Source organism: Lemur catta, chromosome 15, assembly GCF_020740605.2.
Source record: "Lemur catta isolate mLemCat1 chromosome 15, mLemCat1.pri, whole genome shotgun sequence".
Taxonomy (NCBI): Eukaryota; Metazoa; Chordata; class Mammalia; order Primates; family Lemuridae; genus Lemur; species Lemur catta.
In genome coordinates this window covers 42,430,724-42,457,643 of record NC_059142.1, presented here as the reverse complement: position 1 = coordinate 42,457,643, position 26,920 = coordinate 42,430,724, and the positions used below count along the sequence as shown (strand labels likewise).

The window sequence follows — 26,920 nt, the reverse complement described above, 5'->3', positions numbered from 1 at the left end:
TTCAGATGAACAGAGCCAAGGACCTGGCTAAGACTGTAGGCCCTGCCCTAGGTTGTCCCAGTTAGGGAGCCCCTCCCTCCAGTGAAAAGACTGTAATAACAAAAGCCTAGAAAAAGAATAATTAAGGAATGGAATAATATGCAGTCTAGTTGGCTCCGCCTTGGGGTTAGTTTTGGGGATGGGTTTGTGCAGCGGACAAAGGGTGAGATCAAGAGATTCTTCTTTTTTTCCCCTTATTTTCAAAACATTTTATTTCATACAAATTTCGTATGGTACAAAAGTATTACATGCTTGAGCCTGTCTCCCAAATCGAATGTTTTTTCAGTTCTTCAGGCCAACCTTCCTTCAGAGGCAAATAAATAAGAAACATGTCATATTATATAGAACATATATAGAAAAGTTTCTTTTATAAGAACCAAAATATCTGGACATTTTATATTTAGTAGACTTTAGCAATCTGGTTTATGTGACAAATCAAGTTCATTGTTAGGAGGTGTCCATCACACACACAAAAGAACTCAATAGACAGCAGATATTTTAACCTGTGAGAAAAAAAATCTGATTTAATTTTTTTCTTGTATTTTTTGAAGAAGATATTCCATTTGTAAATTCAAGTTTGGTTGGCCCTTTTTAGTCTTTTTACTCAATATTTTGAACACTTCCATTTTCTTCTTTTTGTAGCGCCTTTGAGCTTCTTCTCTTTTTCTCCTCTCAAATTCTTGTTTCTTAGCAGCACGCTTGGCTTGTACCTGTTCCTATCCTTCTTGTGCTTTTTGATTTGATGTGTTCTTTTTCTTTTTCTTTGGACTACTAAAGGACTTTACTGTCTTGCTACGCTGTTTTTCTGGCTGAGGCTGGTCAAAGCTACACTGATCTTCGGACAAGGCCTGGTCAATGCTGTGCTATTCTGACAAAGGCTGGTCACCTTTTCTTAGTTGCTCCCTGAGTCTTTCCTCTTCAGCTAAATAGAGATATTTCAGATGATCTGGGTACCGATCTTTGAACCAAAGAACACCCTTCGCCAAGTGTCCCCAAACCCCCCTTCCGCTGCCACTGTGCCAGCCTCACCAGTGCCATTTCCGCATACCCGAGATCAAGAGGTTCTTGAAAAAATGCCATGAGAAACAAATAGGTGGGGAGACTACACTAGATGAAAAGAGAGTAAAGAAAACATAACTAAATATAATGGATGCAACTTGATTGGATCCTGGCTTGGAAAAATAAAAACCACTGCAACAGACAGAGGAGACAACTGAGGAAATTTGAATATGGACTAGAAATTAGAAGACATTGGGAAATTATTGCAGGTTTTCTTAGGTATGAAAATAATCCTGTGTTTCTGTTGGAGAATGTCCTCACGCTCAGGAGATCCATGCCAAAGTTCTTAGGGGTGAAGGATCAAGATGTCTGCATGTTATTTTCAAATGAACCAGCAAAAGAAGTGTACGTAAATGGAAATCTATGGAGCAAACATGAGCAATTGTTGCATCTAGGTGAGGATTTTCTAAATACTATTTTCAACAACTTTGTTTGAAAATTTTCAAATAAAAATGTTGGGGAAAGAAAGAGAATGGAGGGACTAAGTTGGCAGGCAAATAACTTCCTGGCATCCGAGTCAGGCACATCAGCAAGTGTTTGTGCCCCCCAGTTGCCTCACCCCCTCTACCAAAGACCGGGGAGAAAAGTTTGGTAGACAGAAATGACAGAGACCTTTCTCCTGATGGCTTTTGGGTATCGATTTGGCTTACTAGCAGTTGTGACAGCTTGCTGTTTGGATTGCTCTCCCTTGCCTAGAAACTGAGGGTCAGCACAATCCTCACAATAACTCAGATGAAGACATTAAAGCTCAGAGAGGGAGATATTTTTAACCATGGTCACACAGCTGGCCTGTGGTGGAACAAGGACTTGAACCCAGAGTATTAATTCTAGGATCCAAATTGTTAACTCCAGCACTGGGCTGGCATCTGCGGAATCTCAGGCCCACCACAAAGCCTCACATTTTAAGAAGGTTGCTGACAGATCAAAGCAACCTTCTCTGGGAGAGTCTGGGAATCTTGTCCCATGAAAAACATTGGGGATTTATTTCTGTCTGGATAAAAATGACTTGGGAGAATGCAATCACTGTCCCCAAGCTCTCAAAGAAACATTATATGGCAAAGTTAAGAGGTTTATTTTGCACAGTAGGATAAGAACAAGTGATAGATTTCAACATTCTAAGGATAAGAAAGAGTTATCCCAAACTGGAATGGGCTGCTTTGAGGTACTGAGCTTCCTGGCACTGAAAGTATTCAAGCAGAGGCTGGATAGCCATTGGTCAGGCTTTCTACTCTGAGATGCTACTCTCCTCTTCTCACAGTGCCTATGTAATTTACCTACCACACAATGCACCCATTGTAAGTGAACAATTTGATGGTTCCTAGTAAATTTACAGTTATGCAACTATTACCACAGTCCAGTTGTAGAATATTTATGATTACAGTTTTTGCTTCCCAGAGAATATTATCAGCATCAAGGGTAGATCCAGGTCTCACTTGGCTGTGGTCTCTGTGCTCTGGCCCTCCCACCAATCCCCATCCTCTGTCCATTCCTTCTTGGGTGTCTGTTCACACCACCCTGCCACATGCTGTCCCATGTTCCTGGGCTCTGTGCCCTCCCAGATGTCACCACTGGGCACCTTTGCTTCCTTCCCTCCCCCTCTGCCATGCTCTGGGGGCCAGTGTCTTGGTCTTCGGCAGATTCCAAAGCAGCAGTGTGTACTCAAAAGGATGTGGGCCCTGGTGCCCCAGACCTATATTTGAATCATAGCCATGTGGCCTTCAACAAGTCACTTTTTCTTCTTGAAGGTTAGTGTCCCCCCTTTTGTAATGCAGATATAATATACGGGCCTTGCTGGGTGTGAAGTTCAGAGATGATATAGGTGTCCAGCACAATAGCCACCATGCTCAATACATGGTAGGCATGATTGCTACTGCCACTTTCATTATTATTGACACTCAAATGTCCTCTGCGCTGAGTGCCTATTTTGCCTTTCTCTTCCAGGAATATCCCTGTTCTCTGGGTCTTTCCTGGTGTCTGGCCCTTACTACAGGCAAGGAGATGGTTTCCCCTACACTTGGGAACCCGGTGGTGGACCCCAGCCAGGGTTGCGTGCAGGTCAGCTGGGATGGAGCAGCAGCTCCACCTAGTGGCAATGTGCACCAGAAAGGTGACTATCGGCCAAATATATTAATAGTAGCTGGTCTAATAGTTGAACACTTTGGAATGACCTAGTCCAATAGTCCATCCAAAGCTATGTGGGGCCACAGAGTCCTACTAGAGAGGACTTCTCATGCTATGCATTAGAGTAAAAGAGGATGGGAAGAATGAAAAAACAAAGTAGGAGAAAAGTTCTCCACGTGATGCTCAGGAACCATAGGGTAGTGAAAAAACAAAGTTTAAAAAGCATCCCCACCAAATCTGTAGAGACAGAAAGTAGATCAGTGGTTAGAAGTTGCCTAGGGCTGTGGGGTATGAGGGAAATGAGGAGTGACTGCTAAAGAGCACAAGTGTCTTTTCAGGGTGATGACAATGTTCTAAATTGATTGTGGTGATGGTTGTTCAAATCTGTGAGTATACCAAAAACCACTGAATCATAAATCTCCCTCTCCAAATGGGAGAACAATATAGTAAGTGAATTACATCTCAGTAAAGCTACTCCTGAAAAGATGGAAAAATATTGAAAATTTCAAAAGGAAAACAATGCTTCTCCACAGCATATTGTCAGATTTCCTGGTGGACAACTTCTACCCAATACCTGTGGCTAAAGGACCCAGGTCACTTTAAAGTGGCAGGGTGCATTTTGGAAACCTACCTTGAAACTTAGACAAACATACTCTTCCTGTCCTAATACCACATGTAAATACTCTCAGCCCTGTTCTGACAGTATTTAACACAGATCAAATTACATGATCCGCAATATATAGAATTGACTGAGAACCCCCACCATCCACATATCCCATATTCTTGATATTCACAAAGAGCTGTACCCCAGGTAAGCCTGGCAACTTCAATTTCCAGGTGAGGGAATCAAGGTCAGAGTTGAATCCAGCAAGTGCACGAGTGGAGTTCCAATTCAGCCTTGGCTTTTGAATCCAGATTCAGAGCACTTTCCACTGTGACAGGGTGACCACACACCCCTCTTTATGTCTGCTGTCACTGAAAGTATCAGTAGCACCCATCCTCCTCTCAAGGTGATAAACTCCAAGGCTGCCTAACTCTGGGATGGTCTTTTCCCTGGGGCTCCGCCTTCCCTGTTACTCTGTGGCTTCAGGACTGATGCTGTAGTCAGGCCTACAGTACCTCAGCAGTTCCCAAAGTACCCACCAGTTCCCCAGGCTCCTTACCTGTCCAGAAAAAGCAAACCCACAGAAACAGAAAGATTATTGGCTGCCAGAAGCTTAGGGCAAAGAATGAGGAGTGAATGCTAATGGATATAGGGTTTCTTTTGGGGGTGACAAAAATTGTCTGAAATTAGTGGTGATGGTTACACACTCTGAATATACTAAAAACCACAGAACTGTACCAAAAAAAGGAAGAAAAAAAGTAGGGTGGGACCCAGGAAATGTGCTTTTAAAAAAGTATCCCGGCTGGTCTTATTAGCACTTAGCATGGTTAGAAAGGACAGAGCTTTCAGTGGGATTAGGTGAATAGAGAAGGAAAGAGATTAAATAAGCCTCCCCCCCATCCCATTTTTATAAAAAATGCTGATCAGTTTGTGGCCAGCACTGCTGTTCACGCTTGGACACCAAGATATTCCCAGGGAAACACGAGAGCAAGGCTTTCAAAGCTATAAGACATGTACTCCTCATAACTCTATGTATTAGGTATTAAAAAATTATTAATTTTGGAGATGTTATAATAGCATGGAGATTATGTTTCTTTTTTAAAAAGGTGTTATTGGAAATGAACACTAAAGGATGAATGAGTAAAAGGCATCATGTCCAGGAAGGGCAAAATGTTGATTACTTTTGAGGCTGGGTGATGGGTACATGGGGGTTCATTATGTTATCCTTTCCCTCTACATATTTGTTTTAAATTTTCCACTAAAAAAATGCTAAAAAAAAAATAAACGCACTATTTTGAGGAAAGATATTCTAAAATCTATAGCCTGAGAAGATAACTGCAAAAAGATTTAAGTGCCAAAAGTAACAGCTAAAACATGATATAAAATAGAAAGGGACAGTTGCTTGGGTGTTTGGTTTGGAAAGACTGATAAATATAAATCTTTACTATCAAACACATGCAATGAAAACACCATCAGCAGTAGAACATTCAAGACTAATAGACTCCAAGTAAATTCTAAAATAAGTAATTTGTAGATGCCATACGGTTAATGCTCTACCTGAGAATTGGGGTGTAAAAACCATAGCGGGCCCTCTGTGTCCACGGATTCAACCAACCTTGAATCAAAAATTTAAAAAAATAATAGCAATACAACAATAAAAATAATACAAATTAAAAAACAATACAGTATAACAACTATTTGCTGAGTGTTTACTTTATATTATTATAAGTAATCTAGAGATGATTTAAAATATACAGGAGGATGTATGTAGGTTATATGCAAATACGATACCATTTTATATAAGAGACTAGAGCAACCGTGGATTTTGGTATCCAAGGAGGTCCTAGAACCAATCCCCGTTGATATCTAGGGATGACTGTATGGGACCAGTCCCAGATATCTTAATAGGCAATATTCAGTAAGGTGTCATTTATCTAAAATATAACCAATGAAAAAATTCAAATAAATTGATGGGGGAGCACAGTAAAATCCCTACTTTTAAGAAACCAATGGTAAGGAAATAAGGTAATGATCTGGGATATTCGTGCCTATTCATGCACTGATACAACAGTAGGACAGCAGGAAGGGACTGTGGCCACGCAGATGCCAGGATTTGGGATTTGGGATTTGATCTATACCTGTTTATCTATTTCTCTCCAGAGGCATAATTTTTAGACATTCTCAACAGGTTTAAAAGAGTTAACTGACTTCAAATTCTTCCCAAACTGGTACTTTATATCTAAGGCACATTTACTTCTCAATAAGCTGAAAGATGAAACTATCAGGATAACCATTTTCTAACCATTCTGGATTAAGGGGAGTTTCCTATACAGAGCATAAAAGTCCAAGTACTTTTTCTAGGAACATAGGAACCACATCTCAAAAAGAAACCTTCTTAGTAAGTGTTGGGAGGCCATCAGAAGAGAGGTAATGAAGGACAGTCCAAATAAATAAAGCAGAATACTAAAAGGTATCGCTGCAAGCATCCATCTTTATTTTTATTTTTTTCAGACAGGGTCTCACCCTGTCGCCTGGGCTTGAATGCAGTGGCTCACTGTAACCTCAAGCTCCTGAGCTCAAATGATCCTTCTGTCTCAGCCTCCAGAGTAGTTGGGACTACACACACACACTACCACACCTGGCTAATTTTTCTATTGTTAGTAGAGGCAGGGTCTCACTCTTGCTCAGGCTGGTCTTGCACTCCTGAGCTCAAGTGATCCCCCCCACCTCGGCCTCACAGAGTGCTAGGATTACAGAGTTGAGCCACCATGCCTGGCCCCGTCTTTAGATACATTTAACAGAAATGGTTCCAAGGATACAGACTGGATAATCTTTACCATTTGTGTCCTGGAAATAATGTCGCCACCAAGGTCTGATTTTGAAGTGGCTAGCAACATCCCAGACTGTGAGGCTGATATTTTTATATTCTATTGTCTCCACATTGAAACCTAAATGAACGAGGAAGAAAACTTTTAATTATGACTTGCTGGTTGAACAATTCAAAATAATCTCAACTAACATTTGGATAGTACTTTCAATTTACAAAGCAGCTTGCTAGTCGAAGATCCATAGTTTACAAACAGAATGTGCTACCTTACTCTTCCATTCATGACAGGTGTCTCAAACCTTCTCTACTCTCTGAGAACTCAGCCACATTTAACTAGCCCTGCAACGATGGAGTCCCCACGACTCTGGCCTGCCCCACCCATTCTCCTCTTTCCACATCCCTCCCTAAGCAATCTCACTCATTCCTAGGGCTTCATTACCATCTCTGTACTGACAACTCTCAGATTTATAACCTCCAACTCAGACCTCTCTTCTGAGCTTCAGGCTCATAATCTAACAACTTTTGTTAGATGTCTCCAAGCTCCAAAACAAGGTAATCTGAGAAAAACTGAATTTGAGATCCCCACCCCTCAACCTGCTCCTCTACTAGTCATCTCCTCATTGACTCATTCTACAAGCTGAAAACCTGGGAGGCATCCCAGATAGATCCCACTCTCTCATCTGCAAAGCCCCACTACCAAATCTTATCAAATCTTCTCTACTTAGCTGGACATCATCTCAAGTACTTGGCTTGAGCCAGAGTGAAGAAAAGAAATCACACCCCATCTTTTAACACCAGGAGCACACTTGGCGTGCAGAGATGAGATGCTTCCGCTAAGGAAGGCCAGCTGGAATGCAGACTGACGAGGAGGCACCAGCAGAGTCCTAGCTCCCACCTCGGCCTTCTGCTGGGACACTGAGAGGAATGGAGGGCATAACTGTCTACACCCTTTTAATCATTATTATCTTTTTCTTTTTTGCCAAGCAGATAGGGTTAAATTTGCTTAACCTAAATGTGTTCACAAGTCTCTCCTGTGAACCTGAGAATGTGCTAGAGATGCTGGGAGCAATAAGGAAAGGATATATAACCTGGTTTTGGGCCTCAAAAAGTTTATGTTCTTGGAGTGGATAAGATTTTCAAAAAGAAACATTCAATAAGACACTAAATTGTAAGCTGGAATTGCCACAGGTCATTAACATACCTGTCGTAGGGACGGTAGCTACAATCTTTCCCAGCTTCAATTTATACAAGATGGTGGTTTTTCCAACTCCATCCAAACCCAACATAAGAATTCTCATCTCTTTTTCCCAAACAGACTTTTAAACAGCTTTTCAAAAACATTTCCCATTGTAATTGAATTTTATAACATGAAAAGCAAGTGAAATAATGGCTCTTTGCAGAGATATAGAAGCAACATACATAAAATATAAGTCTCAATTAGAGATGACTCCTAGTAAAACAATTTTAAGTACAGTTTGGCCAATGAGTAGTGCATCTTGTTTTCAAAGGGAAATGTAACTAAGCCTTGTGATGCCTTGCCAGAAAATTCTATTTTCCACTGCAGCATCAAGTGGGATATGCAGAAGCACAGCCTCAATACTGCCACTATGGTTGCAGGCTTCAGTCATCTTAGATTCAGAAGCGATGCCACAACAAATACATCTATACCTCATGCTAACCTCTCTTGAAATGAGAACTTAATGAAGTAGAGAAGCCGTTTATTTCATGCAATATGAAGCTAGTAGACAACCCAGAAAAGAACCTAAGAAATTTCAGAGGTTAGGAAACTTAGCATTGGGAAACTTGACTGCTAAGAGATACCACAGCATCCAGTGTTCTATTGGAGTAACTATAACCTTACTCTGAACCAGTTGTTAGAACCTCAGGTTGAGTGCAGTGGCATGATCATAGCTCACTGCAACCTCAAACTCCTAGGATCAAGCAATCCTCCTGCCTCAGCCTCCCAAGTACTACAGGCACCACCACCATACCTGGCTAATTTTTCTATTTTTAGTAGAGAGGGGATCTCACTCTTGCTCAGGCTGGTCTCGAACTCCTGAGCTCAAACGATCTGCCCACCTCGGCCTCCCAGAGTGCTAGGATTACAGGCATGAGCCACTGCACCCGGCCTAGTTTTTAGAACTTTTATTGAAGTATAATTTACATACAGAGAATAAATATGCATGATAACCATGAAGTCCAATGAATTTTCATGAACCAAACACAGCTGTTGAACATCAAGAAAAGATGACTATCAGACCAGACTCTCTTATGCCCCCTCCCAGTTATTACTCCACCAAAGGTAATCACGACATTGACTTCTAACAGCATAAATGTTCAATATTTTATTTTTCAGTGGACAGCATGGTAGATTACATAAAGGAAGGCAATAGTAAAGTCAGACTAGCTTTACAGAAATTTACAGTCTTTTTTCCTTTTAACAGATCAGCCCACTTGAAGTGTGAGCTTGACATTCTAATTAAAGTCTTAAGAGGAGTAATGTGTCTACACCTCCTAACCAAGCTCTTGGAAGTCTATAAAGATCTTCCAAAAGAAAAAGACATACATCCTAGTTCCAGAGACTGTGATTTATTTTCCTTTTAAATTGCTAACCAAAGAAAGCTTTACTCCTGGGCAGGGCAGGGGGAAGATGCAACAAGAATAGCCAATTTCCTATTCATCCAGACCCTAGTGACCTCAGAAAGAAGGTGTGGGGTGAGGGGAAACTTTCCCTTCCCTCTACCCCAAAGTTCGCTGAAAAATCAACTCACAATTAAGGCAGATTAATAAGAGGAAGAGGTTTATTCACCCTGCACACACGGGAACAATCACAGAGTGATTACCCAGTATCCCTCTGGGATACAGATATTTTTATACCCTCCTTTTAGAGGTGAGAGGAAGATAAGGAATGTAGGTAATTCTGCTTATGGGCAATAAATGGTTGCTAGGGAGGATGAATGGATGGGGGAAACAGACTGACTTGTAAATGATTCTCTTTGCAAATTAAATTAACCTTGAGAGACAGGTATTCTACTTAAAATGATTTGGGCCAGGTCTGGTTGCATCCTTATTTTCTTTCCTGCAATATACTGAGATAACAGGGAGGGGAAGAGAGGTCCATTGTTCTTTTGTTGGATCCCTTTGGTTATGCAGATAGAGAGAAAGCCCTTTCCAAGGGCCTGTTGACCATCTAAGGTCCTTTAATTCAAAATACTCTTTATGGCAAGGAGTCATATTTTGGGGTGAAATTTCCTGAGCTCTTTCAAAGGTAACCAAATTCCAGAGGCCCCTACCCCAGAAATTCAAGTTTCCCACAGTAGCTTAACATCATGGAGTATGTTCAAGTACACACCAGTTCATTCTACGACCAGAGAAAGAGAGCACACAATTTACCCTGCACACAAATGCGGAATGAGTGACCAAAGAATGACGAATGCTTTAATCATTCACAGAAGGTCCATTATAGGTTATAGAAGTCCAGTGCGTTGCAGCACTCAAAATCTTGCAGGGCAACAAAACTAGAGATTCCTTTTCTTCGTTCCCGAAAAAGGACAAATCTTACAGAGGAGGCAAGGAGCCAAGGAGCATGCTGGGGAGGGAAGATACTTCCTGCCTAGGTGCCCCTTGAGGCAGGTAGTGCCTGATTCCCCCTGCCAACCACACACAGCACACCATCTTGTTCTCCCTCTCGCTTCTCTTTCCTCTTCTTCGCACTTACGTGCCCCGGGCGCCCGCAGCCCCACACTCCCCCGCGCCTTTGGAGACGGTCTGGAGTAAGACGCCGCCGACCACAGGGCGTCTTTGGCACGCTCACCCTCCCGGCCACAAGCACCAGATGTCCATCAGGGAGATACAGCAGCTAGATCTCAAGGGCGGTGGCCAAGGTCAGCGTGCGCGGCGGCACCCGGTCCGCCAGACCGCCACCTCTCAACCTGGGAGTTCCTCGCTGCCCCGGCCCACGAAAGGGCGGAGCAGGCAAAGCGCAGCCCAGCCCCTTTCCACAGGCTACTGCCGCACTCCGTTTTCCCGCCCGCTGACCAAGCGGAAATCCAGGCAAGCCCTGAGAGCTCCTGTCCCTTCCTGTCAGCCCTCAACTCAACTGTCACGGCTCTGAGCGCCATTACCTACCCAGCTACCAACTCTGCCGCCTTTAGGATTTCCGCTCCCCTCAGCAAAACGCTACCGGCGTGGGGGCGGGAACAGCAACCAACCAATCACCCACCACCTCTTGGGGCTCTTAACCAATGAGCTTGAAGTTTTGTGAGTGACGTCTGGCCAATGGAAAGAACAATAACGGCGGTGGGAGGAGACCCCTCGCGAGTTCATCTTCCAATGACAGCTCACCGCGATCGGCAAGACACGCCCACGTGCCGGATGCCGCGTGCGACCAACCCGAAAAGCAAAAGGATTTCCGATTTGCACGGCCAATCGACCGGGAAAAATCCCCAGGATTGAAGTAACCCGGGAGCATTCAGACCAACCAGATGCGGGTACGTGGGAAAGGCCAAATTCATAGTGATATTTAAGGAGATTTGCCGCGGTTGAGCTAAAGTAGAAACTAGTTTGGGGCGGTGTTCCGCCCTAAATACCCAGACACCGACACCGAAGTTAGGCGTAAGGAAGGTTTCCTATTCAGCCTGAAGCTAGAGTTCCAGCCTTCCTCTAAGCAAATTTTCAACAGGTGGGGAAAATGCTAGCCACCTGCACCTTCATCAAGACGTCGCAGAACCACAGTCCTCCCTTCTGAGGTACTTTCTGTAACTCAGTTCCCTAAATGGCCACTTGGTTAGCTAAAAAGGTTACAAACGCCTGCAAATGGTACATAACTGAAATAATCAGAATAACTAACATCTATTAAACATAAAATATGTGCCAGGAACTATGTCAAGAACTACACCTGCATGCCCATAACGCCCAGTGAGTTAGAAACTATTATCACTCCTGTTTTACAAAGGAAAATTAAGCAGTCTAGCAGAAATTCAAACCTGGGTCTGACACCTTAATCTTTTTAACCAAATACAATACTGTGCTCTTCTGATTACAGTGAGTGTATATATAAGACTAAATATATGAGAAGGGTTTCTACGTGACTCCTCAAAAATTAAAGTATATTTTTGCTGAGTATAAAAAATTATAGTCACTCCCCATAGTACATGGGAAAAAACGCACTGAGAGAGAGAGAGAAGGGGGAGGAGGAGGAGGAAAAAGAAATAATCACCCATCCGACCAACAAAGGGCCTGGGTGGGAGGCAAACACTGTTACCATTTTGTTTTATTTCTATTTCAGCCATTTTGCTACGCAATTTCTACATAGCACAATTATGAATACATAAAATTTTGTCTTTTTCCACTTCACATTTTTATTTGAGCATTTTCTGCATTATTTAACATTTTTTAAAACATTTTTGATAGCTGCTGTTAGCTGCCAATGTTCCAACATATGGATATACCCTAATTTAGTCAATAATTTTCATGTAGTTCAACAATTAGGTTGTTTCTAAGTTTTTCATAATGTTACAGCGAATGTCTTTTTTCTTTCTTTTTTTCATTTTTTATTCTTTTTTAAATTTTTATTTTATGAACAGACTCCTTTGATCCTGGTAGAACATCTTTTTTTCTTCCTGTATTCCTTGCTGTTTTTTTGTCTGATTTTTTTTTTTTTGAGACAGAGTATTGCTCTGTTGCCTGGGCTAGAGTGCGATGGGGTCAGCCTAGTTCACAGCAACTTCAAATTCCTGGGTTCAAGTGATTCTCCTGCCTCAGCCTTCCGTGTAGCTGCAACTATAGGTGCACACCACGACACCCAGCTAATTTTTCTATTTTTAGTAGAGATAGGGTCTCACTCTTACTCAGGCTGGTCTCGAACTCCTGAGCTCAAGTGATCCTCCCACCTCGGCCTCCCAGAGTGCTAGGATTGCAGGCGTGAGCCACCACGCCTGGCCTCTTGCTATGTTTTGTGAAAGAATTTCTAAGTTGGAATAACTGGGTCACAGCATGAAGATGCTTAAGACTCTTAATACATATTACATTGTCAAATTGTTTTCTGAGTATATTCTACAAAGTTACATTTCCATCAACCAATTGAAAGCCATGCTTACTTCATCATTTGGTAAGCTCTTTTTTAAAAAGTGGGTTTTTGTGGAGCAACAGGAACTTTCATTGATTGCTGGTAAGAAAACAAAATGGAACAGCCACTTTGGAAGACAGTTTGGCAGTCTCTTACAAAAGTAAACATACTCTTACCCAAAGGAGCTGAGTAAGAGTTGGGCATAAGTAAATCATATCCACACAAAAACCTGCACACAGATGTTTATAGCAGCTTATTCATGATTGCCAAAACTTGAAAGTAACTAAGATAGTGGGTAAATAAATAAACTGTAGTACATCCTGAAAGCAGAGTATTATTGAGCACTAAAAATAAGCTATCAAGCCATGAAAAGACATGGAGGAACCTTAAATACATATCCCTAAGTGAAAGAAGCCAATCTGAAATGGCTACATACTATATGATGCCAACTATATGATATTCTGGAAAAGGCAAAACTATGGAGATAGTAAAAAGATTGGTGGTTTCAAGGGGCTAGTGGAGAGAAAGGGATGAATAGGTGGAGCGCAGAGGGTTTTTAGGGAAGTGAAACTATTCTCTATGATACGATAATGGTGGACCCATGTCATTGTACATTTGTCCAAACCCACAGAATGTATAAACACCAAGACTGAACCCTAATCTAAACTATGGGTTTTGGATGATAATGTGTCAGTGTAGACTCATCAATTATAACAAATGTACCACATGTTGATAATGAGGGAGGCTATGTATGTATGCGGGCAGGGAATTGATGGGCTATCTTTATACCTTCCTCAATTTTTTTGTGAACCTAAAATATGGTTTTTTTTGAAAGGTAGGTTTTTGGTAGGTTTTGCTTTACTAATTTGGTAACAAAAAAACTCATGTTAGTTTAATCTTCATTTCTTTGATTACTTGTTATTTTTTCCAAATGTTTACTAATATTTTTATTTCATCTAGTACAGATGATATATTCATGTCCTACTGACTTCCAAGGCAAAGAAGCTTATCAATATCAAACTTCAGTGACTCAGTAAACTTCAGTGACTCATGAATTGCTTATGGTGATATTGATTTAATGTTTTTTGCTTAATAGAAAACACTTGTTATCAATATAGTGTTATTTGTAAAGCACAGAAAGGACAAAGTGCTCGTGGGAGAAGCAGAGAGATAATTTCACTCTGAGAAACCTCTTGTTTGGGAAAAACCCCCCATCTCTGGGTTAGACTAAAATTGGTTAATAGTGTTATTAGGATTAGTTGTAGTAATAGTAGTGTTGGCATGGTAGTTAGCATATACTGTGTATATGCTGGGTCTGTTGCTGAATGTATTAGATATTCTAAGATAATTATCTAACCCTCACATAAAAATACTGAAGTTTAGAGGGTTTAAATGTCACACAGAATACCCAGACCACCTTCCCCCAAGTGCCACTAGACATATTGCTCCGTTCTCATATAACTTCTGCTCACGGGATGTCTTCTTCCTCTTTTGGAAAGCCGTGCTATACATGTTCCTTGCCCTAGAAACAGCCCTCCAGTGAAGTCACCCTTAGGAGAATCCTTAAGACACACCTTCACTTTCTCTCAGGAGCCTTCCTGAGAAACATCACAGGTAGCCAGTATAGTCACCCCAATCCTTTGTGGCGTGTGGGCCTCTAGTGTTTTAAGGTTCTAGGCAACTCACCCCCTCCCAGGAGACTCTAACTTCCTTTTCTCAAGACGCACAAAAGCTCATCAAACCAATATTTGAAAAATCCCTTTTCAAAGAGGCGCAGGCAGCCTTCTGGCCCTGCAATGTTAATACGCAGGGTTAGGCAGCCTGGCAAGTGCATTGGGGCACCTGCTAAAGGATCATCCGGTTTCCATAGCAACAGCCCTTCCTTTCCATGGAGGATTCTATCATCTCTCCTGCCCACTCACAGTTTCCAGAATGAATCGATTTTTGTGACTATAGGTGTTTGTCCTTGATCCTGCAAAGAGAAAAGATATATTCATTTAAAACAAACACCTCCCCCCACAGTGACTGCAGCTAGAACACTGCATTGCATCAGCTGGTCTTCCTTTTCTTTTTAAAATCCCATATCCTTTCTCCATTTTCCTCCATTCTCCAGCTTTATCCATCATTTTGGGAATTAGGTTTCTCTGACAGAAAACGAACAGATGGCAACTCCATCATCCTAAAACTGGGTGTGATGGGGCTGTAAATTTAAGTGTTCACAAGGTTCCCTGAAGGCCTGGGCTTGCACAGCATGGGTGGCTGACCTGTGAGTTATGATTGGAGGGGCAAGAATAAGGCTCTCTACCCCCAGGTGGCTCCCCACACAGTGTCACAGGCCCTGAAATGTTGCCATTAGAGGTTTGTTTCCTTAGGTTAGGTGCTGCTTTCCAAACAATATTCTCTTAAATTGCAAATACTCCTGGGAGGAGTAGTATATTAGTATATTACTAATGCTGAAAGAACTTGGGGAAGAGAGGAGGAGATGCAGAGGGAAGGATGTAAAAGGAGGTCTGAAGACCACCTTTGCTTCACAATGACATGTTCTGCAAGAGGGGCAGTGCAGGTCCTTGTCACACTCACACATACACAGTCTGCAGGATGCCTTCTGACAAATACAGTGCAGGGTGAATTCACCAAACAGGACTGTTCCCTGAAACACCTGCATACAATCCTGCTGGAAGACCTTTGAATAAGCCCTGCAGTGACTAGAAACTCCAATCTCTTTCCCCAGCGCCATTTGTTTAACCCTACAGTTTCCACAGACTAAAGATAGTTTTCCTTTGGTTAATGTGAAAAGCACCAAAAAGTCAGATTGCTTTGTTAAATAAAGTGGATTACAGTAAATAAGTTCACTTCTATGTTTATTAATAATATTGCTGTCACTCCTCAAAATGTAGACGAAATTAATTTTTCCCCACTTAAATTCTGCTACCACATTCTTTACATCCAAAATGTCTATATAACCAAAATGCTACTCAGTTCCATTCCAGTGGAGCACTCATTAAGTAATGTTTAATGGCACATAATTTGAACATAAAATTGTATCTGTGCACTGTCTTCAAGTCTTTGAATCAGGCCTTCACCTATTGTTGTTGGTTACCTATCAAGGAGCAACAGATGATACTAAGTTTTACTTTGTAATAGCTGGGAACCACATCCTTGTCACTGACAGGAAACTGAGTATATTCATTCATCAGGGTTCTCTAGAGAAAGAGAACTAATAGAATGTGTGTGTGTATACACACAGGAAAATATTTAGTTAAGGAATTGGCTTGTGTGATGGTGGAGACTTGGGGAGTCTAAAATCTGATGGGGGAGGCTGGCATGCTAGAGACCCAGCGTAGAATTACAGTTCTAGTCCAAAGGCAATCTGCTAGAGAATTCTCTCTTGTTCTGGATGAGTTTGGCCTTCTATTTTATCAGGCCTTCGGCAGATTGCATGAGGCCCACAGATGTTATGGAAGACAATCTGTACTCAAAGTCTATAGATTTAAGTGTAAATCTCATCCAAAAACACCCTCACAGAAACATCCAGAATAATATTTGATCAAATATCTGGACAATATGGCCCCAGCAACATTGACACAAAATTAACCATCACACTGGACCACAAAGGGCTGTGTTCAGACCTTGGTCAAACCCTGCCCCCTGCCCCCACACCTCACTGTTCTTCATCCTGGGTCTTGCCATCTCCATTTCATCACGTCTTCATCTTCTCTCCCCACCTTTTGAGGTACCTTTCCTCCCTGACTCTATCCCTAGTGCCACCTCCTGATCCCCACAAAAGCCCTTCAGCCTTTAGAAAATATTAGTCTTTTACACTTTTTTTTTTTTTTTTGAGACAAGAGTCTCACTCCATTGCCCCAGGTAGAGTGCAGTGGCATCATCATAGCTCACTGCAGCCTCAGACTCCTGGGCTCAAGCTATCCTGCCTCAGCCTCCTGAGTAGCTGGGACTACAGGTGTGCACCACCACACCAGGCTAATTTTTTTTTCTATTTTTGGTAGAGATGGGGTCTCGCTCTTGCTCAGGCTGTTCCTGAACTCCTGACCTCAAGCAATCCTCCTGCCTTGGCCTCCCAGAGTGCTAGGATTACAGGTGTGGGCCACCACACCCAGCCTCATTTACACTTTAGGGTAAATTTAAATCATTCTGTTAGCTGTCTCACTTATTTTCTCACTGTTAAAGGAAAGCATATTAACAGGATTTCAGGGATCAATGAAGAGCTGAGGGAGGTATTTTTTTAGGAAGAGAAAGAAGTGACTGACAGAAATCAAGACAAAGGGGGACAACCAGATTTTGCAGAAGATAGAAATCAGGTAAACTCCAGGGATCAAGAAAACTAATGGTCAAGAAAACTTCAGGGTGTCATCATTGCAGTAAATGAGCTCTAGATATTTCTGTCTTTCTTCCTCAGGACAGTCAAGATTGCAGTTGCTTGGGAGAGAGAGAGAGAGAGAGATCATCTGATTGATTGAACCTGAGTTCTGTGCTCACTCCTGAGCCAGAAAAGGCACAAGGCTGCATGAACTGGGGGAGCTGTTACCAGAAAAGGGGGGAGTCGATCTGGGGCAGCAAAAATATTTGTTGCCTATTGACTGTCACTGCAAGGATTGCTCAGAAAGTGATGCAGAATCAGCTCCACTCTGTTTCTAAGATGACCTTGAATGTCAGAGCAAGGCACAAATGGCATGCAGAGACATGTGGAATATCTGGAGCAATGTCTTAGAATCCTTCCCCTCCTGCTGGATGCTAAGTGCCTTAAGGACAAGAGCTACGTCTGCCTGCAATTTCTTTGGTAGACCCTGCAGGGCTGAGCACATGATTCTATTTAATTTTTACCACTTGTAAAAGGATACAAAGGGCCTCTTGCCATGGGTGGATATTCACATACACTGACACACTGGAAACTTTCCGGCAGGCATATCCTTCCAAGATGATAAACATTCCTCCTTGTTGGAGACATTTCTACTTGCAATCTAGTTTAACTAGTAAAATAAGACAAACCAATCAGTGATATGGACACATTGGCATTCCTCAACTTGAAAACAATATCAGATCATTGAACTGAGAACCGGTATCGTCTTTTGGATCTGGTAATTATTTGGACAAAATCTCTGATTTATAGATCCAAATTCAAAGTATCAAAAAATGTAAAATACAACTGTTAAGCTTATCTAGTTATACCTCTCACTTTACAAATAAGGAAACAGGGGCTCAGAGAGGTGAAGAGACACAGCAGGTGAGTGGCAGACAAGGATGAGGACAAGAACCTAAGTTTCCTGACTCCCCAATCCATTCTAAGAATTCTTACAGCTTCTGCAAGTTAACAGATCAAAATACAACTAGTTTCCTATCTTTCCTGACAACCTCTCTGATTCACCCATGATTTAGTTAACATCTGATTTGGCCAACAAAGCACCTGGTTCTCAGGTTCAGTGGGAGAGTTTATAAAACTGGCATGAAGTTTTTCTTTTGCCCTGGCCCATCCTCGGTTACTCTCTAGTTTTCTCAGTACTCAATTTTAAATCGCTAAGCATGCCCATCTCTTCTAATTCTTTCTTTTCTTTCCTCACGTTTGAAAAAGCTATTTTTTCTAATTAACTGTTAGACATGAAAGATAACAAATCCTATCATTCCTTATTGTCTGGTGCAAATATGAAGAAAAATGAGAGATAGCGGGGGGTCACTAAAAGCATCAGAGAATCCACTGGGCAGAAACTTTCTTCTTGCAGGGTGGTTGAATTTAGCTATTCTGAGATTTCGTGAAGAAATGGTATTGTGGAGACATCGAGGTTAAAAAGGCCGAATTGAGGGTATATTTTATTCAAGTTCCACCACATACATTGTCTAAAATGAAACAACACTGGGAAATGAAAAAGATCGTTAAACTGCCTTTATAAAGACTTAATAGTAAAATAAAATGTATAAAAATAATCACAATTCACTTTCAAATTTGAAGCAAACAACTTTTCCTGGGAACACATAAACTAAATAAAAATGATATGTTGGCAATTTCCAGGAACTAGGAAAACAAGCATGTCTACACGTAAAAGCTTGAATCCAAGCAGAACTTGAATTCGGAACAAAACTCGGTACTGACCTTCCCTGGGGGAAGGCCAGTCACCGCGCTACCTCATTTAAGTGAGTAAGGAAGCGCAGAGCAAAATGGCCATTAAAGGGCGAACAGCAGCTAGCAAAGAGACAAGCGGCTAAAAAGCATCAAAGGCCTTGCTACAAATCCGGCGCAAACAGCCGGCTGTGGTGAGACTCTAAGACGGCGCCCGGTGCGAGCGGGGGGCGGACACGTACTCTTGGAGCCCCCGTCCAAAATGGCGCCGCCGCACCGCCCGCCTCGCGCGTCCCCCCGCGCGGCGGGCGAGCCCGCGCGCGCCCTGCGGGGCGAGACGCCAGGGGCGCGCGCAGCCTCACAGCGGCTGCGCGCCTGCGCGAGGACGCGCGGCGGGGGCGGGCTCTGCCGAACGCTGAGCTGCAGCCGCGGAGCCGGACGTGTCCGCGAAGATGGCGGGCCGGGTGAGTGCCGGCCCGGGCGCCGAGGCTCGAGACGTGGGCGCGGGGCTCGCGGGCGCTGCGAGACCCCGGCGGCCCCAGGGGAGGGGGAGTGAGTCTGGGCAGTGAGTGGGGCGCTGGAAGGGCGGGAGGCCAGAGCAGGGCTTGGGAGGGTGGGGTGCGGTGGCAGGGGATTAGCCCCCCTCAGAAACTCCATCCCGCTCGAGGGGAGATGGCCCCCGGGTTACCCGTGTCTGCTGCGCCTCCCTTCATCCTCCCTTCGCACCCCCTGGGGCTTGTTTCCCTCGTCCTCCAGGCAGCCGCAGGGTCGTGGCCGGTCGACCCCCTTCTCACGGGCTCCGGGGGTTCCTCCGCACCCCCTTGAGGGCGCTCATTAGGCGGCGCGGCCGGAATAACTGCGGGCAGTCCGCCTGCTGCATTCGGCGAGCGGTATGGGAAGGATCCGCAGGAACCCGTGTCCGGTTCCTCACGAATTAAAAGGTCTTGTGAAAGAGGAGGGGGTGCTAACGACTTTTAGTGTTAAACCCCGGCCATCTGGGGGACCTGTCAACTGTCGGGTCAGGCAGGAATGGCTTTCGCCTGGAGTGGGGATGGATTTGGGGTATTGCGTTTTGTTTTTATGAATGACAGTCGCTTCCAATGCCGCAGAATATGCTGTAGTTTCAGGGTTTTAAATTTTACTTCCTCCTTTAGCCTTGAGGATCGCCGGGCGGGATGGGTTTGTCGAGGAGAGATAGGGCTGGTTCAGTGCTGTATTGCAGTGTGCCTTGAGCTAAAAGCTCTTTGAGCAGTGGGTCCTGCCCAGTGATTATACTAGTCATAAACCTGGGGACATTGACTGCGTCATTAGACGCTAAGGATGTGCTTGACTGATCTATTTATACTAGAATATTTGAATAAGTTTGCATTGATTTATACATACATGCAAATACCCTGTCCAAAAGGAATTGTAGGTCATGAGATAGTAGAGTTAGAAGAGACCTTAAAGGTCATTTAGTTCAGCCTCTTTCTCTTCCTTTTCCTCATAGCCTCTCCTTTTATTTTAGGCTAGTGTCTCCACCTATACTTTAGATTCTATCTTTTCCCTCCTCAGGAACCCCTCTCCTGAATAACATACATACCTGTTCCTTCTTAACATGCTCAAGCTTCTCCTATGTTAAAACAAACCCTCCTTCCACCCCCACAGCTGTCACCTTCTCGCTTTCCACCTTACAGCAAGAAATTTTGATAGAGTTGTCTGTATTTATTGTCTCTCATTTGCTTACCACCTACTCACCCCTCTACCCATTGCAGTCTGATTTCTGGCCCTATCATCCTGCTGAACCATGTCCCTAAACTTAATTGATATTTTTCAGCCCTTGCCTTACTTGGTGTTTCAGCAGCATTTGACGTTGTTGACCACTGTCTCCTTAATGGAAAATACTCTTCCATGGCTTCTGTGATGCTCCTGTTTTGACTCATTCCTCTCTTTTGCAGACTCACCCTCGATTACGCTGTTATTCAATGCTGGTATTCTTCAAAGGTCCTCTTCTCACTCTCTATTTTCTGCTCAGGCAATCTCTTCTAAGCCCATAACTATATGCCAGTGATTCTTAATATTTTACCCCCAGTCCAGACGTGTCCTTTAAGTTCCAGATTAATATGTCAAGCTGCCTGTTTAAAATCAAGGCTCTTCAAACTCAGCTTGTTCAAATCTGAACCCAGGATTTTAGCCTACCTACCTATTACAAATGCTCCTTGATTTACAATATGGCTACTTCCTGATAAACCCATTGTAAGTTGAAAATATGATAAGATGAAAATGCATTTAATATAGCAAACGTACTGACCATCATAGCTTAGTCTAGCCTACCTTAAACATGCTCAGAACACTTATATTAATATTAGCCTACAGTTGGGCAAAATCATCTCAGACAAGGCTTATAATAAAATGTTGAATGTCTCATGTAATTTATTGAATACTGTACTAAAAGTAAAAAGCAGATTGGTCATATGAGTACTCAAAGTACAGTTTCTACTGAATGCCTATCACTTTTGCACCATCGAAAAGTTGAAAAATGGTAAGCCAAAACCATTGTAAATCAGGGACCATCTGTATTTTCCGTTTCCTTTCTCACTGAATGGCACCACCATCCATTCAGTTGTATAGAGTGGAAACCTAGTGTGGGGGAGAGTGGGTCACCCTTTGTACCTCTTTGTCATCTTGTCCTCTGTGCCCCAGCAAAATTCGTCACAGAGTTTTATCCCCACCCCCGACACAGCAAAAAAGGTGTTTAATTAGGACCAAATAATCTGGCTTGGAGGCGTTGTTGCTTTAAACTATATATACCCAAATCACTCACTGCACTAGTGACATGGGTTCTGTCATTTTAACCTAAAAATCTCTCCAATCATTTTTATCTCCTTTTCACAAACTACTATCATTTCTGGTCTGGACTACTGCTGGAAACTCCCAAGTGGTCTCCTTATAGCATTCTGGCCTGCCTCCAATCTACATTGATTGTTGCTTCGCATGCCCATTACTGCTTAAACCCCTCCTCAGCAGCATCCTATTACTTTTGGAAGAAGGCCAAATACTTAACAAGGCCTTCAAGGCTCTCTGTGGTTGTGTCCCTGCTTCTCTCCACTCACTCCCTTACTCTCTGTGCTCAGATTATATAATATATAATAAGCCTTTCAATTCCTTGAACCTACAGTAGTTTCTCTTGTCATAAGGTCTTTGTAAGTACTGTTTCCTTTGTAATGTTCTGTCTCCAACCATTTACCTCCTACTCAGATATCACTCAGCTACTCAAGGGAAGCTGTTCTGCATCACACTGTGAGTTAGGATCCTTTGTTATATACTCCTGAAGAACTGTATTCCTTTCCTTTCAGGTTTATCTTTTTGTTATTTTAAATGTATTGGTGGTGTTATTTGCTTCTACCACTAGACTTTACCTTCCGTTGTTACTTACTTACGATCTGTGTTTTGCATACCTCCCAGGACCTAGATGCTCAGTGTATTTTGTTGAAAATGAATATAATCTCTGAATGCTTTGGTGATAGAGGGTACATTACCCTAAGCTAGCCCATTTTAATGTCATTCAGCTCTGTTAGATCTTTTTTATATGGAATTCCATGTAACGTTTACACATAGATTTTATTTCTCCTGGTTAAAGCTATATAGATCTGAACACGTTTTTTCCCACTGGGTAGCTTCTCAGATATGTGAAGACAAGTTACATATCTCCTCAGATTTTTCTGTTTTGCAAGTTAAACATCCCCAATTCCTCATATATTCCATATTCCAAACCCATAATCATTTAGATTACCTTCCTCCGAAAATGTTGTGTTTTGTCAACTTTTTTTCTAAAACATGCTCAGAATAGAACATGGTAATCAGAGAAGAATTTACTTGAACTACTGTTCTCTTGGGCTGTACATTACCATTATTAATAAGGCTAAAATTGTATTAGCTTTTTTTGTGTAGTACACCACACTCCTGGCTCATACTGAGCTTGTAGTCAGTTAACTCTCATGCTTTTTTAAAATCAGCTCTCCCACCTGCTTTCGAGGTGTTCAATTGTTTTATTGAACCTAAGTTCAATTGTTAGTTGAACCTTACCCTTTTACAATTCATTTTTTGAGGTCAGGGCATGCCCACTATTTGTTGAAGGTCTTCTTGATTCCTTTTTTTTTTTTAAGACAGAATCTCACTCTGTCACCAGGGCCAGAGTGCTGTGGCATCAGCCTAGCTCGCAGCAACCTCAAACTCCTGGGCTCAAGGAATCCTCCTGCCTCAGCCTCCTGAGTAGCTGGGACTACAGGCACACGCCATGATGTCTGCTAATTTTTTCTATTTTTGGTAGAGACAAGGTCTTGCTCTTGCTCAGGCTGGTCTTGAACTCCTGACCTCGAGTGATCCTCCCTCCTCAGCCTCCCAAAGTGCTTAGATTACAGGTATGAGCCACCATGCCTGGCCTAGGCAGCTTTCAATTTTATTTTTTTCTGGAATGCACATTCTTGTACAGTCATGGACTGCTTAATGACAATTTGGTCATCAACGGACCACGAATATGATGATGGTCCCATTAAGAGTATAATGTCATATTTTTTACTGTACCTTTTTTATGTTTAGATACACAAATACCATTGTGTTGCAATCACCCACAGTATTCAGTATAGTAATATGCTGTACAGATTTATAGCCTAGGAGCAATAGACTACACCTGAGTGTGTAATAAGCTATAATATGTAGATTTGTATAAGTATTAGGTTATTAAGTATTAAGTTTGACAGCTAATATCTGTTACATTTCACTTTGACACTTCTTGTTTTATTTTTAATGTGAAGGTACATCCTCATTCTTTCAAACGGGTATTTTGATTTGTGATTATCTTTCAGATTTTTTAAAACAATTTTTGTACAACCATAGATAAGTCAAAAATTTGTATTATTTTCAAATATGAGTTCCCTCATAAAACCAATACAACACAGACAGCTCGAAATATTAACAAAGTGTTTGGAAAGGATGTGGCTAATGAACACACAGTACTTCAATGGTTTAAAAAGTTCCATTCTTGTAATTTTAATGTTAAAAATGAAACACGTGGATGACTTGAGACCAAAGTGGATAATGATAAACTAAAAGCAGTAGTGGAAGCGAATTCATCTCAACCTATTCATAAATTAACAACAAGGTTTGACGTTACTATTCTAACAATATTAGACCATTTAAAACATGAACAAGGTAAAGAAGCTGGATAGATGGGTACTACGTAAATTAAACAAACGTCAAAAGAAAAATCATCTCGAAGCTTGCTTTTCTTTGCTGTCATGACATAAAGGCAAACCATTTCTACACTTGTATTGTTACATGTAATAAAAAATAGATTGTTTTTGACAATCACAAGTGTTCAGCACAATGACTGGATAAAGTGCTAAAACACAGTCCAAAACCAAATATTCATCAAAAAAAGCTAATGGTGGCCGGGCGCGGTGGCTCACGCCTGTAATCCTAGCACTCTGGGAGGCCAAGGCGGGTGGATCGCTCGAGGTCAGGAGTTCGAGACCAGCCTGAGCAAGAGTGAGACGCCGTCTCTACTAAAAATAGAAAGAAATTAGCTGGCCAACTAAAATATATATATAGAAAAAATTAGCCGGGCATGGTGGCGCATGCCTGTAGTCCCAGCTACTCGGGAGACTGAGACAGTAGGATCGCTTAAGCCCAGGAGTTTGAGGTTGCTGTGAGCTAAGCTGACGCCATGGCACTCACTCTAGCCTGGGAAACACAGCGAGACTCTGTCTCAAAAAAAAAAAAAAAAAAAAAAAAGCTAATGGTATCTGTTTGGTGGTCCAGCCCTGGTATTATCCACTACAGCTTCATAAAACCTAGTCAGTCAATTACAGCGGATGTCTTCTGCAACCAGTTGGATGAAATGATGAGGATGCTTGTGATTAAGCAGCTAAGATTGGACAGGCCAATCCTCTTACAAGACAATGCTCGACCACATGTCGCACAAACAACGCTGCTCAAACTACAGAGGCTGGCCTTAGAAACTCTCTGTCTCCCACCATATTCACCACACCTTACACCAGCTGACTACTACTTCTTCCAGACTTTGGACTACTTCTTACAAGAAAAAATTTTCAATTCTCAACAAGCTGTGAAAAACCTTTTGTGATTTCATCGCCAAGCTCTCCAAGCTTCTTCCCTGCTATCATAAACAAGCTACCTACCGTTAAGATGACAAAAATGTGTCGATAGTTAGACACATACTTTGATTAATTGTACTGCTTGTTTGAGATATAATAAACTAAACTTTTGATTCAAAATCGGACCTTTCATATTTAATGACCTAATACAGTTTGTGATGTTTGTGCAATGACAAAGTTGCCTGGTGACCCATGACCGTATGTGTCTCCTTGCATACATATGGAAGAGTTTCTTTAGGATGTATATTTAGAGGTAGAATTGCTGGGTGATGTTATAGTTGTCTTTGCCTAGTCTCGCTAGCAGTATCTTAGTGCCTGTTACTCATATCCTCTGCAACGCGTACTATTGCAGAAATTTTAACTTTTACAATAGGTGTAAAATTATCTCATGGTTTAAATTTGGATTTGTCCTGATTACTAGTGAGATTGAGCATTTTTCATATTGATCATTGGAATTTCCTATTCTGTGAATTACCTCTGTATATCCTTTATCCATTTTTTTCTGTTGGGCTGTTTGTATTTTTCTTATTGATTTGTAGAGTTTGTTTTTTTTTTACTTTTTGTTTTTGTTTTTGAGGTGGGTAGGGTATGCTATAGATTCTAATCCTTTGTTAGTTGCAAATAGCTTTTCCCAGATGGTGATGATCTTTTCATGTTGTTTATAGAATTTTAGATTTAAATTTTATTATCATTGTAATTCCCCATTTTTTACCTTTATGATTTGTGCTTTTATGTGTTTTTCAAGTAATCTTTACCCACCCCAAAGTCATAAAGATTTTTTTCTAAAAGGTTTAAAATTTTGCTTTGCACAGTTTGGTGATTAATTCATCTGAAATTTATTTTTGTATTTGTTGTGAATTATGAAGTTAATTTTATCTTTTTCTATGTATAACCAGTTGTCCCAATATCATTTATTGAGTCCATCCTTTTCCCCCACTGATTTGTGATGCTATCTCTGTATTATATCCAGTTCGCTTTTGTGTAGGGGTCTTAGCCTTGGCTTTATTCTGTTTCATAATTCTGTTTGTCTATATGTGCACCAATACCACTGTTTTAATTACCATAGCTTTGAAATTACTGTATTTTTGCTATCTCATAGGGTGAGCTTCTTCCTTATTTTTCTTCATTTGACATTTCTTAGCATTTTTCCATATGAATTTTAGGAGCAACTTAATCCTTCCTCCTTTCAAAAAATATGTATACTCTTTACCTATTGCTGTTGATTTTGACCTATATTTTTTCCTTCTATTTTACAAGGGCAGACACAGAGAGCACTTCAATAAAATTCAGCTGAATGACTACAAGGAACTGATTTTCTTTTCTTTTTTTGACTTTAAGTCAAAAAGTGCTAATGGTTTATCACAACTTGTGCTCTATAGATTTGAAACCCAGTGAATTAGCATCAGCTGTTTATGAGTAATGCAGGGTATTTTGGTCCTTTGCTAAATTCAGAATGAGGTGCTTAAAGTGCTGGTGGATTTGCACTAGCCATATAGATCTTCCGTAGAGGAGGAAGTGGGAAAATTATTAATTTCAGGTAGGAAATAAAGTTATTTTTACAAACCAACATTTATTTATTTTTAAAATCAGTAGATAATAAAGACTTTTAGGGCTTCACTGGTGGATTTTTGTTTTAAATTGTAAAGTATTTTTAGTGTTATGTGCTGCTGAACAAACATTTTTGTAGTTTGCTAAGCGATGAAAATAGCAATTATCACTAATTCTGGGTCTTTTAAAGAACCTCTGTGTTGGGGAATTTAAAAATTTTAGTTATTCTGTTTACTTTGCTCCTGGAGAAAAATATTGACAAAGTTCTGGGAGATGGTAACAGACTTAGTTCGCATTGTTTAGAATAGAGCCTGGCCTGGAGGTATTATTCAGTAAGTGATTTTTTTTTTGTTTGTTTGTTTTTGTTTTTGTTTTTTGAGAGAGTCTCACTCTGTCACCCTGAGTAGGATACAGTGGCATCATCATAGCT

The 26,920-nt window shown here is 41.6% G+C and overlaps 2 protein-coding genes and 1 pseudogene across 2 annotated transcripts in view; 1 reads left to right on the top strand and 2 right to left on the bottom strand.

Annotated features, from left to right (window-relative positions):
- Positions 1–2,508: 2,508 nt before the first annotated feature.
- LOC123621198 lies at positions 2,509–5,405 on the bottom strand (annotated as a pseudogene).
- A 1,128-nt stretch (positions 5,406–6,533) lies between these two features.
- Positions 6,534–7,998, bottom strand: ARL17A (ADP ribosylation factor like GTPase 17A). Its single transcript, XM_045525900.1, is given in 3 exon segments — positions 6,534–6,771; positions 7,852–7,950; positions 7,953–7,998. Coding segments are annotated over 3 exon segments (309 nt in total). The 3' UTR covers positions 6,534–6,607.
- An 11,152-nt stretch (positions 7,999–19,150) lies between these two features.
- Positions 19,151–26,920, top strand: part of NSF (N-ethylmaleimide sensitive factor, vesicle fusing ATPase) — a 124,849-nt gene continuing 117,079 nt past the window's right edge. The window contains exon 1 of the mRNA XM_045525899.1: positions 19,151–19,251. Coding sequence (XP_045381855.1) covers positions 19,240–19,251 — 12 coding nt within the window. The 5' untranslated portion in view covers positions 19,151–19,239. The remainder of the gene's footprint in view (positions 19,252–26,920) is intronic.